At 44.0% G+C, this 18,978-nt stretch overlaps 1 protein-coding gene across 2 annotated transcripts in view; it reads left to right on the forward strand.

Annotated features, from left to right (window-relative positions):
• The first annotated feature begins 1,323 nt into the window (after positions 1–1,323).
• The window catches only part of NAIP (NLR family apoptosis inhibitory protein), a 49,933-nt gene continuing 32,278 nt past the window's right edge, over positions 1,324–18,978 (forward strand). For both annotated transcript variants that reach the window (XM_054489890.2, XM_054489891.2), the window contains exons 1-6: positions 1,324–1,426; positions 6,505–7,075; positions 8,049–8,148; positions 15,622–15,703; positions 17,286–17,337; positions 17,604–17,723. In XM_054489890.2, the coding sequence (XP_054345865.1) occupies positions 6,508–7,075; positions 8,049–8,148; positions 15,622–15,703; positions 17,286–17,337; positions 17,604–17,723 (922 nt within the window). In that variant the 5' untranslated portion in view covers positions 1,324–1,426; positions 6,505–6,507. The remainder of the gene's footprint in view (positions 1,427–6,504; positions 7,076–8,048; positions 8,149–15,621; positions 15,704–17,285; positions 17,338–17,603; positions 17,724–18,978) is intronic.

The raw sequence follows: 18,978 nt of genomic DNA on the forward strand, positions 1-18,978 counted from the left end.
TTAGGTAATTCTTGTTCTCTATAGAGTGAAAGGCCCAGGTTCAAGTCCCACTCCTGTGACTCTTGATTTTTTAACGATTAGTTTGACCAATGTGTTTTTAAATGACCCAATTCTTAAACATGAGTTGAAAACCCAGGATCACTACACATTTGAGGAAAGTTGATAATATGAAAAGTAAACACCAAGGTAAGTAGTAAAAACCTTTGAGGAAACATAATTCAGGAAACAGGAACTTAAACATTAGTATCATACAACAGATTCAGGACGATGGCACTGGTTAAAAAAATTGACACTATGAAAATAAGGAACAGAAAAGAAAGAGCTGTGGGAAATTATAATTGCTGAAATTTTAAACTAGATTGGAGAGCTGGAATATAAAGGAGAGGACAGCTGGGTGTGGTGGCTCACACCTGTCATCCCAGCATTTTGGGAGGCTGAGGCTGGCAGATCATTTGAGCCTGGGAGTTTGAGACCAGCCTGGGCAACATGGCGAGACCCCCATCTCTACACAAAGTAAAATAAAAAATTAGCTGTGCATGGTAGCACATGTCTGTAGTCCCATAACTTGGGAGGCTGAGGTGGGAGGATCACTTGAGTCCAGGAGGTGGTGGCTGCAGTGAGCTGTGATTGTGCCATTGCACTCCAGCCTGGATGACAGACCGAGACCCTTAGAAAGTAGGAAAAGAATATATGAAAAAAAAAGTGATCAATTAATTTCTCACCTGAATAGTGGGAATACCAAAAGAGTAAAACGAGAGTAACAGACAGTAGGAAGTTATCAAAGAAATAACAGAAGGTAATTTCTCAGGCTTGATGGGACACCCAAGAGCTCAGACTGAAAATGCCCATTGAATACCCAGCCCAATGAATGTAGAGAGATCTACACTTAGGAGAAAAGATCCTAAAAGCTACCAGAAAGATAGAAACTGTTACTATAACAGAAATAAGACACTAGCACCTTAACTATTAACCAATCTTAACAAACTAGAATAAAGGCCGGGTGTGGTGGTTCATGCCTATAATCCTAGCATTTTGGGAGGTCGAGATGGGAGGATCACTTCAGTCTGGGAGCTTGAGGCTGCAGTGAGCTAGGATTGTGCCACTGTACTCCAGCCTGGGCGACAGAGTGAGACACTGTCTCAAAAACAACAGAATCAAAAAAACTAGAATAAAATACTTCTGGCGTGAGACTCCGTAGGTTTCATTACTCCTTTTGGGTCCTGATTAAATCCTGTTGACTCAAGACCTTAGAGCATTTGCTGGTAAAGTCTCTGACTGCGCAATTTGTTTTGTGTTTTAGTTCCTTAAATATTTTCTCACTGCTTCCTACTAAAGGACGGACAGAGCATTTGTTCTTCAGCCACATACTTTCCTTCCGCTGGCCAGCATTCTCCTCTATTAGACTAGAACTGTGGATAAACCCCAGGTAAGTAAATTACTATCCCTGGCAAAGGTGCTTTTCTTCCACACCTAAACCTATGGCCCCTTCTTTGTCTTGCTACTGTCTCTCTCTTTGGAGGCAGGATGGTATGGAGGAAAGAGGACAGACACTGGAGTCACACAGATTTGGGTTTAAATCCTAGCTCCATGGCACAGTTGCCTCAATGGCACTCTTAGCACTGTAGTCAAAGAATATTAGACCTGGAAAGGGCCTTGGAAATTACTTCTCCCCCAGAAACAGCCTCTAGACTGGCATGATTGACCACCAAACTTCGATGTGTCAGACAGGATCGATGTCTGCTGGTCTGCTGCAACCCTGTACTCATTTATCTCTGGGGAGGCCTGAAGCCTTGGTGCTGTTCCTTGGCCAAACCTAAATGAAATGTACTAGCCAGTGATTAATAGAGTCCTGTGCTGGGGTGGGAGACAGACCAGGGAGCAGCCTGTTTCTTGTTTCTTTCTTTTTGGAGATGAAATCTCATTGGCTTTGAACTTCTGGGCTCAAGTGATCCTCCCACTTCAGCCTCCCAAGTAGCTGGGATTACAGGTACATGCCACTGCCCTAGCTTGACTATACCAGCTTGTTTCTGGTTTTGAGCCCTGGTGTGCAAGCTGGTGTTGGCTATCTGATCAGAGGAGTATAAAAGAGCCTCAGATGAGGTTACAGTTCTCCTGAGACCAAGGTGTCTTGCATGTATCATCTAGCTGGTTCATTGCTTAAAGATGAAGCACACCTTCCATATCCTCTGTGGCTGCAAAAGGACCCTAGGAACTGGGCACGGTGTTTCACTTGCCTTTTGGTTTGTTGGGTTTTTTTTTTTTTTTTTTTTTTTTTTTTGTATCTATCCTTTACCTTTATTAAAAGATACGTGAGGATACTATGCGGAGTCTTCTAAGTCTTTTCAATGATCCAAACCCGTGTAATTGATGAAGAGGGTACTGTGAATAGGATCATTACTTTTTTTTTGTTTTTGAGACATGGTCTCACTGTCACCCAAGTTGAGTGCAGTGTCTCGATCACGGCTCACTATAGCCTCAACCTCCTGGGCTCAAGAGATCCTCCCACCTCAGTCTCCCGAGTAGCTGGGTCTACAGGCGCACACCATCACGGCTGCCTAACTTTTAAAAAAATTATTTTGTAGAGCTGGAGTCTTACCATGTTGCCCAGGCTGGTCTTGAACTCCTGGGCTCAAGTGATTTGCCTGCCTCGGCCTCCCAAAGTGGTGGGATTACAGGTGTGAGCAACTACGCCTGGCCCCAGGTTTTTTTTTTTTCCGAGACAGGGTCTCACACTGTTGCCCAGGCTGTAGTGCAGTGGCACTGAAGCCTGAAACCTCTGCCTCCTGGGTTCAAACAATTCTTGTGCCTCAGCCACCTGAGTAGCTGGGATTACAGGCATGCACCACCACACCCGGCTAATTTTTTTGTATTTTTAGTAGAGATGGGGTTTCGCCATGTTGGCCAGGCTGGTCTTGAACTCCTGAACTCAAGTGATCCGCCCGTCCCAGCCTCCCAAAGTTCTGAGATTACAGGTGTGAGCCACTGCTCCTGGCCCCCCAGTTTTTTACTTTATAATTTAAATGATAGCTAAGGCTTTGTTTGGGAGAAAGATGAAAAGTGGGGAAAGATTTAGAGCCACTGGTGCCAGGCTGGTTGCTGGGGAATCCCTGTTTGAATTTGCTGAAGTGCTACAACTCTCAATGGGAAGAAAGGGATGACAATGGAACTTGAAGGTGGTTGATGCAGAGCAAGAGGAAATCACTAAATAGATTTAAAAAGAAATCCAGACACAGAGGAAGTCAGCCAAGAATACAGTTCCCTGGCTGGTTAGGCTGCTTTGGCAAAAATGAAAGTAACTAAAAAAGAGCCCTGCGTTGCCAAGTCCACCAAGTTCCTTCTGTAAAGGGAAGGAACATGATGCCAAAGGGGAGTTGGGCAGATATTTCTTCTGATGGGAATGTGACCCTCATCTGGTAGATAATCACCAAAGAAACTACAGTGGGAGGGCATCAAGAGACAACTGAAACAGAGAACTACACAAGAGTGAAGTTGCCTGTGGACTGACAGAGCTTCCTGCAGAACCACTGCTGGGCTGGATATACATGAATGACAAAGGAGCTCTTTTCCTTGTATTAGGTACTGTCAAATGTACCTTCAGATGAAAGGGTGTGCTTGGTCTTAATTAGCTGAATTCGTTGAAGATCTTCAATTAGCTGCAGCTTTTGCCGGAATGTGGTTAGCCGAGCAAATTCCAAATCGGTTGAGCTACACAAAGGTGGGAGGACATAAAACATACCTTGTAAAGGGGAACTGCCCAATTCCACCCATAATTGTTAGATGAAATACTCCCTAGAGGTTACTGAAATGTTGAGAATGCAAGCAAGCACATTTGGACTGGTTCTATGATGAAACTAAGGTATCCCTTAATTTTATGTCTTTGACTTAAGTGATGATTGATGCTGTGATAAGAGGGCCTCCACCTTCATAGACTTTTTGTGTGACCCTACTACTGGGGGAGCAGGAAGAAGTAAGAGGCTGTTGAAGACTTACTAGCTCCTTTGCTCCAAATTGTGCTGAATGATGAACAGATTAATATCGTTCAAAAGAAAGGAGGCCGGGTGTCATGGCTCACGCCTGTAATCCCAGCACTTTGAGAGGCTGAGGCAAGAGGATCGCTTAAGTCCAGGAATCTGAGGCTGCAGTGAGCTAGAATCATGCCACTGCACTTGTACTACAGCCTTGGCAACAGAGTGAGCCCTTGTCTCTTATTTAAAAAAAAAAAGGTAAGGGCTGGGCATGGTGGCTCACACCTGTAATCCCAGCACATTGGGAGGCCGAGGTGGGTGGATCACCTGAGGTTAGGAGTTCGAGACCAGCCTGGCCAACATGGTGAAACCTGTCTCTACTAAAAATAAAAAAATTAGCCGGGCATGGTGGCACATGCCTGTAACCCCAGCTACTCAGGAGGCTGAGGCAGGAGAATTGCTTGAACCTGGGAAGCAGAGGTTGCAGTGAGTCAAAATTGCACCACTGCACTCCAGCCTGGAAGACAGAGCAAGACTTCATCTCACTTTGTTGCCCAGGCTGGTTTCAAATTCCTGGGCTCAAGCAATCTTCCCACCTTGGCCTCCCAAAGTGCTGGGATTACAGGTGTGAGCCACTGCGCCCAGCCAAGATTTCTAATGTATCCTAGTCTCGATGAATTAAACAAATAAACCTTTAGGATGATGAGAAAGCAGAATCTACAGTCACTTTAAAGCAGTGTGATGTAAAGAAAAGGGTGGCAGAGTCTCTTGGTGCTATGGGACCTAAGGACGTTTACATTGGTGTGGGTAAAATGCCCAGAGTGGTGAAAAACTTTATTGTCATCGTTGGACCATGGTGCATAATATATTGTTATACCTGCTAATAAAAAATTAAATGGCAATCAACTTAATTAGTTTAATATGACAATGCAACTGTAAGTTTAAGAGTGAAAAATGGGCCAAGTGTGGTGGCTCAGGCCTGTAATCCCAGCAGTTTAGGAGGCTGAGGTGGGAGGATCACTTGAGCCCAGGGGTTTGAGACCAACCTGGGCAACATAGGGAGACCCCCTCCCAACACCTCCAACACCCCCGTCTCCATAAAAAATGGTGGTGTGCTCCTGTAGTACCAGCTGCTTGGGAAGCTGAGGTGGGAGGATCACTTCAGCCCATGAAGTTGAGGCTGCAGTGGATGGTGATCAAGCCACTGCACTCCAGCCTAGGTGACAGAGCAAGACCCTGTCTCAAGAAAAAAAAAAACTGAAAAATGTCCATATAAAAACTTGCACACTAATGTGCACAGCGGTATTATTTATAATAGCCAAAACGTGTAAACAATCCACATATCCTTCAACTGGGTTGAGGAATAAAATATGGTATATATGATAATAAAATGTGGTATATCCACATAATGAAATATTATTTGACAATGAAAAGGAATATGAAGTACTAAAACAATACAACATGGATGTTGTTTTTTGTTGTTCTTTTTATTTTATTTTTTAAGCACTTCTACTTATATATATAGAGAGAATATATATAGAGAGAGGTTATTTATATATACACATATATATAAACAGACACATATAGAGAGATGGGATCTTGCTATGTTGCCCAGGCTGGTCAAACTCCTGGCCTCAAGCAATCCTCCCATTTTGGCATCCCAAAGCACTGGGATTACGGGCATGAGCCATCTCCCCTGGCTATAATTTTTAGTTAAGAGGAAAATAGTTTATAAAATAAAACGTTTGACACCCATAACCATAATTATAGTGGGGCATCTGCAGCTTTGGCACAGAGCACCGAGACTTTTTTTTTTTTTTGATATGGAGCCTGGCTCTGTCGCCCAGGCTGGAGGGCAGTGGTACGATCTCGGCTCACTGCAAGCTCTGCCTCCTGGGTTCACGCCATTCTCCTGCCTCAGCCTCCCGAGTAGCTGGGACTACGGGTGTCCGCCACCACGCCCGGCTAATTTTTTGTATTTTTAGTAGAGACGGAGTTTCACCTTGTTAGCCAGGATGTTCTCGATCTCCTGACCTCGTGATCCACCCGCCTCGGCCTCCCAAAGTGCTGGGATTACAGGCGTGAGCCACCGCGCCCACCCAGAGCACTGAGACTTAAAACATGAACACAAAATAATGATTTTTTAAAACTGAGTAATTTGATCAAATTGTTGCTGCCAGGCTATACAATTTTGTCTATGTTTTTCTTTAATATAAATGTTAAGTATATGCTCATGTTACCACATTGTGTCCATAACTAATGTCTGGAAAGCTTCATGAATGGAGGCAGATTGGTGTCTGTCTTGTTGGTTGCTAGATCCCCAATGCCTAGCACTGTACCTGATATATAGTAGGTGCTTAGTAAATATTTGTTGATTAAGTAGATGAATACTGATGTTTCATAATTTTCCAACAATTTATCTTTTGTGTTGAAATTCCAGGCATTCCTTGAATTCCTGGTTTCTTCAGAAACAGTGGGAAATGCTCTTCTAAGAAAAATCTTACTGTAAGGGATCAACCTGCTTTATTTCCCTTTTCAGAAAATGGCCACCCAGCAGAAAGCCTCTGACGAGAGGATCTCCCAGTTTGATCATGATTTGCTGCCGGAGCTATCTGCTCTTCTGGGCCTAGATGCAGTTCAGTTCGTAAAGGAAATAGAAGAAGAGGAGCAGAAGGAGCGAGCAAAAATGCAGAAAGGCTACAACTCTCAAATGCGCAGTGAAGCAAAAAGGTTAAAGACTTTTGTGACTTATGAGCCGTACAGCTCATGGATACCGCAGGAGATGGCGGCCGCTGGGTTTTACTTCACTGGGGTAAAATCTGGTATTCAGTGCTTCTGCTGTAGCCTAATCCTCTTTGGTGCGGGCCTCACGAGACTCCCCATAGAAGACCACAAGAGGTTTCATCCAGATTGTGGGTTCCTTTTGAACAAGGATGTTGGTAACATTGCCAAGTACGACATAAGGGTGAAGAATCTGAAGAGCAGGCTGAGAGGAGGTAAAATGAGGTACCAAGAAGAGGAGGCTAGACTTGCATCCTTCAAGAACTGGCCATTTTATGTCCAAGGGATATCCCCTTGTGTGCTCTCAGAGGCCGGCTTTGTCTTTACAGGTACCTTGAAATTATTCTCTGAAGTGTTTCTCTGGCGTTTAAAGTTTAGGTTTCATTTTTCAATTGCTTTTGCAATATTTTGCTAAACTTCCTTCACTGGTTAAATGTGTTATATTAGGTATAAGGTCTAGTTTATTAAAATTCAACATCAATATTTTTATTTTTGCTTCATTTAATATTTAGTACAGCCTGTGTTAATTTGCCAAATATATATAAAATAAGAAAGTTACTTCTCCTTAAACTTGGACCTTAGAAAATACTGGCTGTATTCTTAAGGCCCTGAAAAGATTAAATAACTCATGTGGTCATCCTGATCCCAGTCTCCTCACCCATCCTCCTTCTACTGCTCTTACATGATCTTTCTTTGATTCTTCTCATTGCTGCAGTGTTGGAGGGTTTTGTTTGTTTGTCCTAGCCCCGCCATAGGGGTTATGATATGTAAACGAGAATTCTAACAATAACAATGATCATTTACTGAGTACTGTGCCTACTTTATGCTAGGCATAGAGTGAGTACTAATTCTTATCCAATGAATTTACCCCTTTCTCTCCCATTTCACAGCTGAGTTCATGGAGGCTCAGAGACTTTAAGAAACATGCCTATGTTTCTACCAAAATGTCATGGCAAGGCTAAAACGTAGGTTTTCTAATTGCACGTTACTTCAGCTGGTCCTGGTGTTAGTCCGCTTCCCTATCACTTTGACCCTGAGAGCTCAAAGGGCAACATACCAGCTCTGGGGGGCAGCTGGGGCAGGATATTGAGTTACACAGCTTAGGGTTCTGTACCTGGAGCACGGCTGTGGTGGAGGGGCCCATTTTGGGTGGTGGGATTGAGGATGGAGACTCAGGCCAATGAGATCGGGAGTGCACAGGCATGCTGGAGCATGTCTTGCTCCTGAACAAAACAATCAACTCTGTGTACATACCCCCTGGTGCCACTGCCAGGCAGTCTAAATATTTTCCTTCATATATAGGTAAACAGGACACGGTACAGTGTTTTTCCTGTGGTGGATGTTTAGGAAATTGGGAAGAAGGAGATGATCCTTGGAAGGAACATGCCAAATGGTTCCCCAAGTAAGTAGATAATTTTTGCTTAAATTTTTCTTTCTTTTTTTTTTTGAGACAGTCTTGCTGTGCCACCCAGGCTGGAGTATAGTGGCATGACTTCAGCTCGGTGCAAATTCTGCCTCCCAGGTTCAGGTGATTCTCTGGCCTCAGCCTTCTGAGTAGCTGGGATTATAGGTGTGTACCACCAAGATGGGCTAATTTTTGTATTTTTAGTAGAGATGAGGTTTTGCCCTGTTGCCCAGGCTGGTCTTGAGCTCCTGAGCTCAGGCAGTCCACCCACCTAGGCCTCCCAAAGTGCTAGGATTACAGGCGTGAGCCACTGTGCCTGGCTAAATTTTTCAGTTCTTTAAAAGACAAAATAAAAGACAAAAGAGCCACCTTTCTGGAGTAGCACCTTCAGTTTTGATCTTTCCCTATTAAAAATTGGACCACTCCAGGATTTATTCAATCAGGAAAGGCCTAATTACATTGTGAAAAGTTTGAATTATAGAATTTTAAACAGTTTTTAAGTATTTCATTATCCCAAATACTAAGATAGGTTTTGCCCAGTAGAAGTTTCATGATCTGCCTTAATTAATAAGTAAGGCTGGAAGTGGTGGCTCACACCTGTAACCCCAGCACTTTGGGAGGCCAAGGCAGGAGGATTGCTTGAAATCAGGAGTTCAAGACCAGCCTGGCATGTAGAGACCCTGTTTCTACAAAAATAAAAAAAATTGGCCGGGCGCGGTGGCTCACACCTGTAATCCCAGCACTTGGGGAGGCTGAGGCAGGCAGATCCGAGGTCAGGAGATCGAGACCATCCTGGCTAACACGGTGAAACCATGTCTCTACTAAAAAAACAAAAAAATTAGCTGGGAGCGGTGGCGGGCGCCTGTAGTCCCAGCTATTCGGGAGGCTGAGGCAGGAGAATGGTGTGAACCTGGGAGGTGCAGCTGCAGTGAGCTGAGATAGCGCCACTGCCCTCCGGCCTGGGCGACAGAGCAAGACTCTGTCTCAAAAAAAAAAAAAAAAAAAAAATTAGCCAGGCATGGTGGCGTGTACCTGACGTCCTAGCTACTTGGGAGGCTGAGGCAGGAAGATTGCTAGAGCCCAGGGAGTCAAGGCTGCATTGAGCCGTGATCAAGCCACTGTGCTCCAGCCTGGGTGACAGAGTGAGACCCTGTCTCTAAAACTAATTAAAGAAATAAGTAATAATAATTTCCATAGGAGTGGTGTAAAATGGTGTATGCTGGAAGGTAAAAAATATTTAAACATTATTACAAATGGTATCATGTACTGCTAAATATATACCAAATGAAAACACTGTATTTTTAAACCTCAGAAAGAGTTTTTATTACTGCAGTGGTCTTTAGTTCCTGGCTTAGAAAAGGAAGTACATTTTAATTATTTTTAATGCTATATTTACTAGTATTTTCTACACGACTTTCTTTGTTTCTACCAAGTACAGATTCGTTTCTTCAACAAGTTTTTAAACTTTCACTGTGTAAAATTTCATACAAAGATAGAATAGTGCAATAAATACTTGTCAACACATAGCCAAATCATATTTCATCCATCTCCTACCCACGTTTTTTCCTGGAAATAATAACAATAACTATTTTTATTTTATTTTATTTTATTTTATTTTATTTGAGACAGAGTCTCGCCCTGTTGCCCAGTGGTACGATCTTGGCTCACTGCAACCTCCACCTCTCAGGTTCAAGTGATTCTTGTGCCTCAGCCTCCCGAGTAACTGAGATTACAGGCATGTACCACCACACTTGGCTAATAATTTTTGTAATTTTAGTAGAGATGCGGTTTCATCATGTTGCCCAGGCTGGTCTGAAGTTCCTGGCCTCAAGTGATCCACCCACCTTGGATTCCCAAAGTGCTAGGATTACAAGCATGAGCCACCTGTGCCTGACCAAGATTTGTTGTTTTTTTTTTCTTTTTTTCTTTTTCTTTTTTTTTTTTTTTTTTTTGAGAGTGAGTTTTGCTCTGTTGCCCAGACTGGAGTTCAGTGGTGCAATCTCAGCTCACTGCAACCTCCACCTCTCAGACTCAAGCAATCCTCTAAACTCAGCGTCCTGAGTAGCTGGGACCACAGGTGCCTACCACGATGCCCAGCTAATTTTCGTATCTTTTATAGCGACAAGGTTTCACTTTGTTGCCCAGGCTGGTCTGGAACTCCTGGTTCTACAAACTCCTGGGCTCAAGTGATCCTCCCACCTCAGCCTCCCAAAGTGCTGGGATTACAGACATGAGCCACTGTGCCCAGCCCCTTAAGATTTTTAATTTGTAGATTTCCTCTTTATCCATCTCTTTTTTCTTGTCATTTATTTGTTAAAGAAGCCATGTAATCTGTCCTGTAAAATTCCCTCTACTCTAGATTTGGCAGAATGTGTTCCTCTGGCATAGTCTAACATGTTCCTCTACCTTCTGCATTTCCAGGAACCTGACACTTGGATCTAGCAGTTTGGTCAGGCTCAGATTCTATTTTCTTTCTGTTTTTTTTTTTTTTTTTTTGGACAGTCTCACTCTGTTGCCCAGACTTGAGTGCAGCGGTGCAATCTTAGCTCACTGCAACCTCTGCCTCCTGGGTTCAAGAGATTCTCCTGCCTCACCCACCCAGGTCTGGGATTATAGGCGGGCACCGCCACACCCGGCTAGTTTTTGTATTTTTAGTAGAGACGGGGTTTCTCCATATTGGCGAGGCTGGTCTCGAACTCTTGACCTCAGGCAGTCCACCTGCCTCGGCCTCCCAAAGTGCTGGGATTATAGGCATGAGCCACCGTGCCCAACCTCAGATTCTATTTTCTTTAACAAATATTTGTCACACACCTACTACATGCAAAGTTGTTGGTTGGATGCTAAATTAACTACAAAACTGGACACAGTTATTTACATTTATAAGTCATCTTGCACATGGATAGCCGTGCCCACAAAAGTGAATGGAGGCCGGGCACAGTGGCTCATGCCTGTAATCCCAGCACTTTGGGAGGCCAAGGCAGGCGGATCATTTGATGTCAGTAGTTCAAGACCAGCCTGGCTAACATGGTAAAACCCTGTCTGTATTAAAAATACAAAAATTGGCCAGGCGTGGTGGCAGGTGCCTGTAATCCCAGCTACTTGGGAGGCTGAGGCAGGAGAATTGCTTGAGCCCGGGAGGCAGAGGTTGCAGTGAGCTGAGATCGCACCACTGCACTACAGCCTGGTCAACAGAGCGAGACTCCATCTCAAAGAAAAAAAAAGGCTGGGCACAGTGGCTCACGCCTGTGATCCCAGCACTTTGGGAGGCCAAGGCGGGCAAATCACTTGAGGCCAGGAGCTCATTCAAGTGATGAACTCTCCTTTCCCCTCTCCCCTCTCTCCTCTCTCCTCTCTCCTCTCCTATCTGCCCTCTCCCCTGGCCAACATGGTGAAACCCCATCTCTACTAAAAGTACAAAAATGAGCCGAGCGTGGTGGTACGTACCTATAGTCCCAGCTACTTGGGAGGCTGAGGCAGGAAATTGCTTGAACCTGGGAGGCAGAGGTTGCAGTGAGCCAAGATCACTCCACTGCACTGCAGCCTGGGCAACAGAGTGAGTGAGACTCCATCTCAAAAGAAAAAAAAAGTGAATGGATATCTTTGATATGTTTTGATATGTTGTGTGGGAAAGCAATATGCACAATAAGTGCAGTGTGAGACTTTGAAAATGTTTAAAACCACTCAAACTATACATGGAATTGCTTGAAAATATATAGAAAAACTTATGAAAATATGTAAACCAAACTGTAGATACTTCTGGATCTGGATTTGTCAGGGAGTGAAGTAGTGATGGATTTTCACATTTATTTTGTTCATTGCTGTCTTGTTTAAATTTTTGGAAACAAGTATATATTACTTTCATAGTTGAAAAGAAAGTGAGGAGATTAGGAGGGAGGAAGTAAACAAGGGAGGAGGGGAGAAAGGCAGGAAGAGGAGAGAGAGAAAGTTAGACAAGCAGATGAGATGGTTATAGGGACGAATGAAGCTAGAATTGTGAAATCATTTGACAGTCACTCTGGCTCCCTGACGAATCAAAACAGCCACCCAGGCAGTCCTTGTCCATGCTGACAGTGCACCATATATATGCATATGTAATGGAACAGCAGCCCCAGCTGGAGCACAAGCCGCTGCTCGTGGGCACCTGTCTCAGCTCTGGCCTCAGCTCAGGCTTCACTTAGCCTCAGGGTCACTGTGTTTAGTGTCGCTGGGTTATACACTGGACAAGTACCAGTGGCACCATTCACACATTATCACATTATCATGTGACTAGCACCTACTAGAGCCGCACATCCTGTCTGGAGGGGCCTTCATATGCCTTCTCTAACATAGTCAGAGGGTAAGGTAATAAGCACAGGGAGGGGAGACAGCAGTCCAGCAACCACTCCTAGAACAGGAAGGAGCTCAGGCCAGCAAACAAGGGCAGGGGGTAGTGCAGAGGCTTAGGAGATAGAGCCAGGCTTGAATCTGCTGCTACCTGACTACCAGACCCTAGGCAAGTGACTGACCTTGTCTGAATCTCACATGTAAAATGCAGTGTCAACAACAACAAAAAAATTAGAGAAAGATATCCCCAAATATGTCAAATTTATTCAGGAATAAGAAAAGAGGGTTATGATTTGGAATGCACTATGGTAAACCACAGGCACGTGCAGTGAGGGAAGAGTAAAGGGAATTTTTTTTGGCAAAAGGGAGAAGTTCACATAAGCTGCTTAGAAACAGAGTTCATAGCTGGGCATGGTAGCTCATACGTGTAATCACAGCTATGTGGGAGGCTGAGGCGGGAGGGTCGTTGGAGGCCAGGAGTTTGAGACCAGCTTGGGCAATATGACAAGGGTCCAGTTTCTTTAGAGAGAAAGGAGAGACGGGAGAGGGGAGAGGAGAGAGAAGACAGGATACAGGGGAGAGGGGAGAGGAGAGAGAAGACAGGAGACAGGGGAGAGGGGAGAGGAGAGAGGGCAGAAGAGAAATCCTTGGTTCTGAAGGCTCAAAGCCAGAGTTGTTGTGTGTTCATTGGTGGACATGCTGTTCCTGGGCAGGTGTTCTTTCGACAGCATCTCATCTCATCTTATCTGAATTGCTGCAGTCCAAAAGAATGTGCAGTGATAAACCTTGTCACAGAAATATGTGCATACATGCAAGCAATGCAAAGCAGGAGATGCGTGACAGGCATGAAGGGATTTCTTATGGGATTCTTAGAAAGTCTTTGGAACCGTTCCTATCTTGGACATGAAAGCCTGAACCCCACTCCTTTGTGCCTTCCCAGCCCTATTTTGTGTGGGTCTGATAAAAGTGATTTCATCTTGGTATCTGCGATTTCCACAGCAGATAATAATGTACAGCTTGTCTGGTGGTTGTAAGGATGAGAAACAAAGTATATGGATCAAATGCTTTGTAAAAATTACCATGTATAATGTGAGGATGACAGATGACCAACTGTTTTGCCTTTCATTTGTTTGTCATCATAAGCACATGGTCAGTCAATAAAATTTAAGAGCTGGAATTAAAGCAAGAATCCCCAAGTTTCTTGTTGGGTTACTCTGTCTTTAGCTTTTTGGACTTCAATTTGTTGCTTCTTTTTATAAACTATCAACAAAATTAGTATACCCTTACACTTTTTAAAATGTGGCACTCCATAAATGTAAGATGATTTTATGGTAATTTTTTAAGGTACTGAGTTACTCCTCAATCCATATAAATCATGAGGACAGGGAACCACCCCGTGCATTGTGTGCCATGTAGGTTTTGTGCAGACTTAGGGCAATCCTTGGAAACATTTATACACCGGAAAACTGGGGACCCTGGCTGCCTATCACATAGAATCATGGCCCTGGGGAAATATGCAGATCATCTGATGGCGTCCATCATGTTCTCCTGTGATTATAAGAGAACATGGCAAGGTTGGTCACATCCCCACTGGTGGAAGAGCGGGTAGTAATGCTCCAGCCTTTGGGTTCCCAGCCCATTCTTTGCTACAGCACCATAGAAAGAAAACTTAAATTTGAATTGGAGGGATTTTTGTTTGTTTGTTTGAGACAGAGTCTCTCTCTGTTGCCCAGGCTGGAGTGTAGTGGTACAATCATGACTCACTTCAAACTGTGCTTCCCAGGTTCAAGTGATCCTCCCGCCTCAGCCTCCCAAGCAGCTGGGATTACAGGCGCCCGCCACCATGCCTGGCTAATTTTTGTATTTTCAGTAGAGATGGGGTTTCACCATGTTGACCAGGCTGGTCTTGAACTCCCGGCCTCAAGTAATCCACCCGCCTCAGCCTCCAAAAGTGCTGGGATTACAGACATGATCCCCCATGCCCAGCTGAATTGGAGGAATTTTTAAAAGTTGATTTTAAAACTGCTTCTCTTTTATGGGAAATGAATGTGTTTTTTAAAATGGTATTCAATATGCTCTTTTTTAAAAAAATCAAAAATTATAAATGAACATCCATTACTTTTTCTGTTTTTGTTTTTTTTGAGATGGAGTCTTGCTCTGTTGCCCAGGCTAGAGTGCAGTGGCATGATTTCGGCTCACTGCAATCTCCACCTCCCAGGTTCAAGCGATTCTCGTGCTTCAGCCTCCCAAGTAGCTGGGATTACAGGCGCCCGCCACCACACCCAGCTAATTTTTGTACTTTTAGTAGAGACAGGGTTTCACCACCTTGGCCAGGCTGGTCTCGAACTCCTGACCTCGTGATCCACCTGCCTCGGCCTCCCAAAGTGCTGGGATTCCGGGTGTGAGCCATCACGCCTGGCCTAATAGCCATTACTTTTTAATGCATGGTAATTTTTTGTTCAGTAGATAAATATATTATTATTGTTATCTTAAAAAGATTTTTTATATTTACTTTTGAGACTGGGTCTCAGTCTGTTGCCCAGGCTGGAGTGCAGTAGCCTGATCATGGCTCAGTGCAGCCTCTACCTCCCCGGGCTCAGGTGATCCTCCCCCTTCAGCCTCCCAAGTAGCTGGGACTACAGAGGTGTGGCACCATGCTCGGCTAATTTTCGTATTTTTTGTAGAGATGGGGTTTTGCCATGTTGCCCAGGCTAGTCTTGAACTCCTGGATGTGAGCCACTGCGTCTAGCCTATTATTTTAAATACAGTTCTCTTTACTGCCAGTAGCTTTCATATAACCCCAGGGACTAGATTTAGTCACCACTGCTTAATTCCAAAAAACAAAAGCTCCATCCTATGTTTACTGTAAATCAGTCTCTTTGATTGTATTGTATATTTTATTTCAAGAAAAAAGTTAACCTGAAGATTTAATTTTAAATAACTACACATGTTGTCACTAATAGAAATAACAACTAATTATATGAGAATAATGGAAATTCTCCTAAGTTTTGTGGTAAATTTTTGGGCAATTATATTGAAGTATAATAAAATTCAACAATTCAATACATTTTTATAAGTGTTCATTGTGACATAGGACAGCTCTATCACAGTACTGGGGTAAATTTTAATTATATTCATTAATTACAGATGTGAATTTCTTCAAAGTAAGAAATCCTCAGAGGAAATTACCCAGTATATTCAAAGCTACCAGGGATTTGTTGACGTAACGGTAATGTATAACAGCAATTTTTTTCTCAAGTTTTTGGATTACCTGTAAGTGTCTGACTCAGAAGGGCATAGGCATTCTTTTTAAGTCATGGGTTTGATTTCTTTCTTCCTTTCTCCTTTCATTCCCCTGGCTCCCATCTTCAAAGTGAAAAATATCACATTCACTTGCTGACCTAGAGCCTTTTTCTTTTTCCAGGGCTGGCTTCTGATGGGCTCTGCTTGCCTTCCTGATAGTCTTCCCTTTTATGAATGAAGCCACTTGCCCCAGCTTCCCTCTGCTGCCCCTATCTGCACGCTTGCTAAGATCTCCTGACCTAGGCGCTGTCACCCACAGTGGGCCGCAGAGCTGGCTCTTCCCAGCTGGCTAACTATCCTGAATCAGTAAAAATTTCCTAGTGGAGAGTGATGGGAAATCGAATTCAAACTGGCTTAAACAAAAATGAGAATTTATTGATTAACATGACTCAGGAGACCAGAACTCTATAGAGAACATGGCCTGACAGTGAGGGAAGAGAGGTGTTTCCTCAAAAAGAAATTGGGTGCAGCTTTCCCAGAAGAATCAGTTGCTCAATATATAATATCCTGATGAATTTAGTTACCATTCTATGTCTCTTACTTCCTCATTCGTCAAAGTACATCTTTGATATTTAAATGCAAGTCTGTTTTCAAGGTCAGTTTCCGGAAACAGTGACCCTGAGAAGGCTTCCTCCTGAGTATGCATAAACATTCACAGCTTGCGTGCATGTGCACGTGTGTGTGTGCGTATGTTTGCTTGCACTGCATAAAAACAATTGCAACATCAACAGAAATAAAGGAATAATTCTCCGACTCTGCCGTTCCATTCAGTGAAACTCTTCATTCTGGGGTAAAGTTCCTTCAGTTCTTGTTCATAGATAGGTATATACTTCATAAATCAAACAATCAGGCTGGGCGCAGTAGCTTATGCCTGTAATCCCAGCCCTTTGGGAGGCCAAGCTGGGCAGATCACTTGAGATCAGGTGTTCGAGACCAGCCTCAAGACTTCCAACATGGGCCGGGCGCGGTGGCTCATGCCTGTAATCCCAGCACTTTGGGAGGCCGAGACGGACGGATCATGAGGTCAGGAGATCGAGACCATCCTGGCTAACATGGCGAAACCCCATCTCTACTAAAAATACAAAAAAAAAAATTAGCCGGGCGTGGTGGCGGGCGCCTGTGGTCCCAGCTACTCGGGAGGCTGAGGCAGGAGAATGGCGTGAACCCGGGAGGCGGAGCTTGTAGTGAGCCAAGGTCGCGCCACTGCACTCCAGCCTGGACGACAGAGCGAGATTCTGTCTCAAAAAAAAAAGAACCTCCAACATCGTGTCTGTCTCTACTAAAAATACAGAAAAAAAAAAAAAAAAAATTAGCTGGGTGTGGTGGCACATGCCTGTACTACTCGGGAGGCTGAGGCAGGAGAATCACTTGAACTCAGGAGGCAGAGGTTGCAGTGAGACGAGAACGTGCCACTGCACTTCAACCTGGGCAACAGAGTGAGACTCTGCGTCAAAAAAAAAAAAAAAAAAAGTCAGACAATCAACAACTTGAATTTTAATTTCTCTCAGGGAGAACATTTTGTGAATTCCTGGGTCCAGAGAGAATTACCTATGGCATCAGGTAAAAACTCAAACATTTTCCAAAGGCTTTGCTTGTTTATTTCTTCTTTTGATTTTTTTGTCCCTATCTCTGTCTTTTTTTCCCCCTGTTTATTTTGAAGCAAACTCTAGACATCATTCCATCTGTAACTGTGAAGAGACAACTGGAACACTGATACTTGCAATATCAAAGCCTACTGGTCTCTTTAATTTGTGCAGCAGCAATAAAGATATAGAAAAAAAAAAAGACTAAAGCCTGCTGGTCTCACCCTGTGCTTTTTATTCAAGCTTATTGCAATGACAGCATCTTTGCTTACGAAGAACTACGGCTGGACTCTTTTAAGGACTGGCCCCGGGAATCAGCTGTGGGAGTTGCAGCACTGGCCAAAGCAGGTCTTTTCTACACAGGTGAGTCAGTAGGTTGTGCCCACTTGCTTGCTTGACCTTTAATTCCCACATAGACTTTATGCTTCTGGGCTTGCGTTTAGCTACACTCAGCAATGTCCACTAGCTTCAGCATTTCTTTTTCTTTTCTTTTTTTTTCCGCCTTGGAGACAGAGTTGCCCAGGCTGGAATGCAGATCTTGGCTCACCGCAACCTCCAACTCCCGGGTTCAAGAGATTCTCCTGCCTCAGCCTCTGGAGTAGCTGGAACCACAGGCGCCTGCTACCACGCCCAGCTACTTTTTTGTATTTTTAGTAGAGACAGGGTTTCACCATGCTAGTCAGAATGCTCTTGATCTCCTGATCTCGTGATCCACCCGCCTTGGCCTCCCAAATGCTGGGATTACAGGTGTGAGCCATCGTGCCAGGCCTCTCTTCAGCATTTCTTATAGATTCGTTTTCTTTTCTATTTTTTTTGAGACATGGTCACCCAGGCTGGAGGGCAGTGGCGAGATCATGGCTCACTGCAGCCTCAACCTCCTGGGCTCAAGTAGTCCTCCTGCCTTGGCCTCCCAAAATGCTGGGATTACAGGTGTGAGCCACTGCACCTGGCATAGATCTCTTTTCTTTCCTGCATCATAAATCCTCTCCCAGTTTTCTGTTCCTCCCTTTTTTTTGAAGGTGGTAAACCTTCAAATTTGAAACCTTAAGGTCTGGACTAACAATGAATACAAGTATTCTATTTGTGATAATTATCATGTCTTTTCTTTCTACACATTACTCTCCTCACCTCTTGTCCCCTGACAAAGTGCTCCTAGAAACTGTCACAGGACCCTTCTGCTTATATTTCTTTAATCAGAACTTAGTTGGATGGGCCAGGCATGGTGGCTCACGCCTGTAATCCCAGCACTTTGGGGGCCGAGGTGGGTGGATCACCTGAGGTCAGGAGTTTGAGACCAGCCTGGCCAATATGGTGAAACTCTGTCTCTACTAAAAATACAAAGAATTAGCCAGGCATGGTGGCGGGTGCCTGTAATCCCAGCTACTTGGGAGCCTAAGGCAGGAGAATCGCTTGAACCTGGGATATGGAGGTTGCGGTGAGTCAAAATCATGCTATTGCACTCCAGCCTGGCCAACAAGAGTGAAACTCTGTCTCAAAAATAATAATAATAATAATAATTTAGTCAGATGACCATACCTAGCTGTAAGAGGAGCTGGGAAACCTAATCTTTTTCCTGGGTGACAATGTGCCCAGCTAAATATTGGGATTTCTATTAGTA

This window comes from Pongo pygmaeus, chromosome 4 (genome assembly GCF_028885625.2).
Source record: "Pongo pygmaeus isolate AG05252 chromosome 4, NHGRI_mPonPyg2-v2.0_pri, whole genome shotgun sequence".
NCBI classification, from domain to species: Eukaryota; Metazoa; Chordata; class Mammalia; order Primates; family Hominidae; genus Pongo; species Pongo pygmaeus.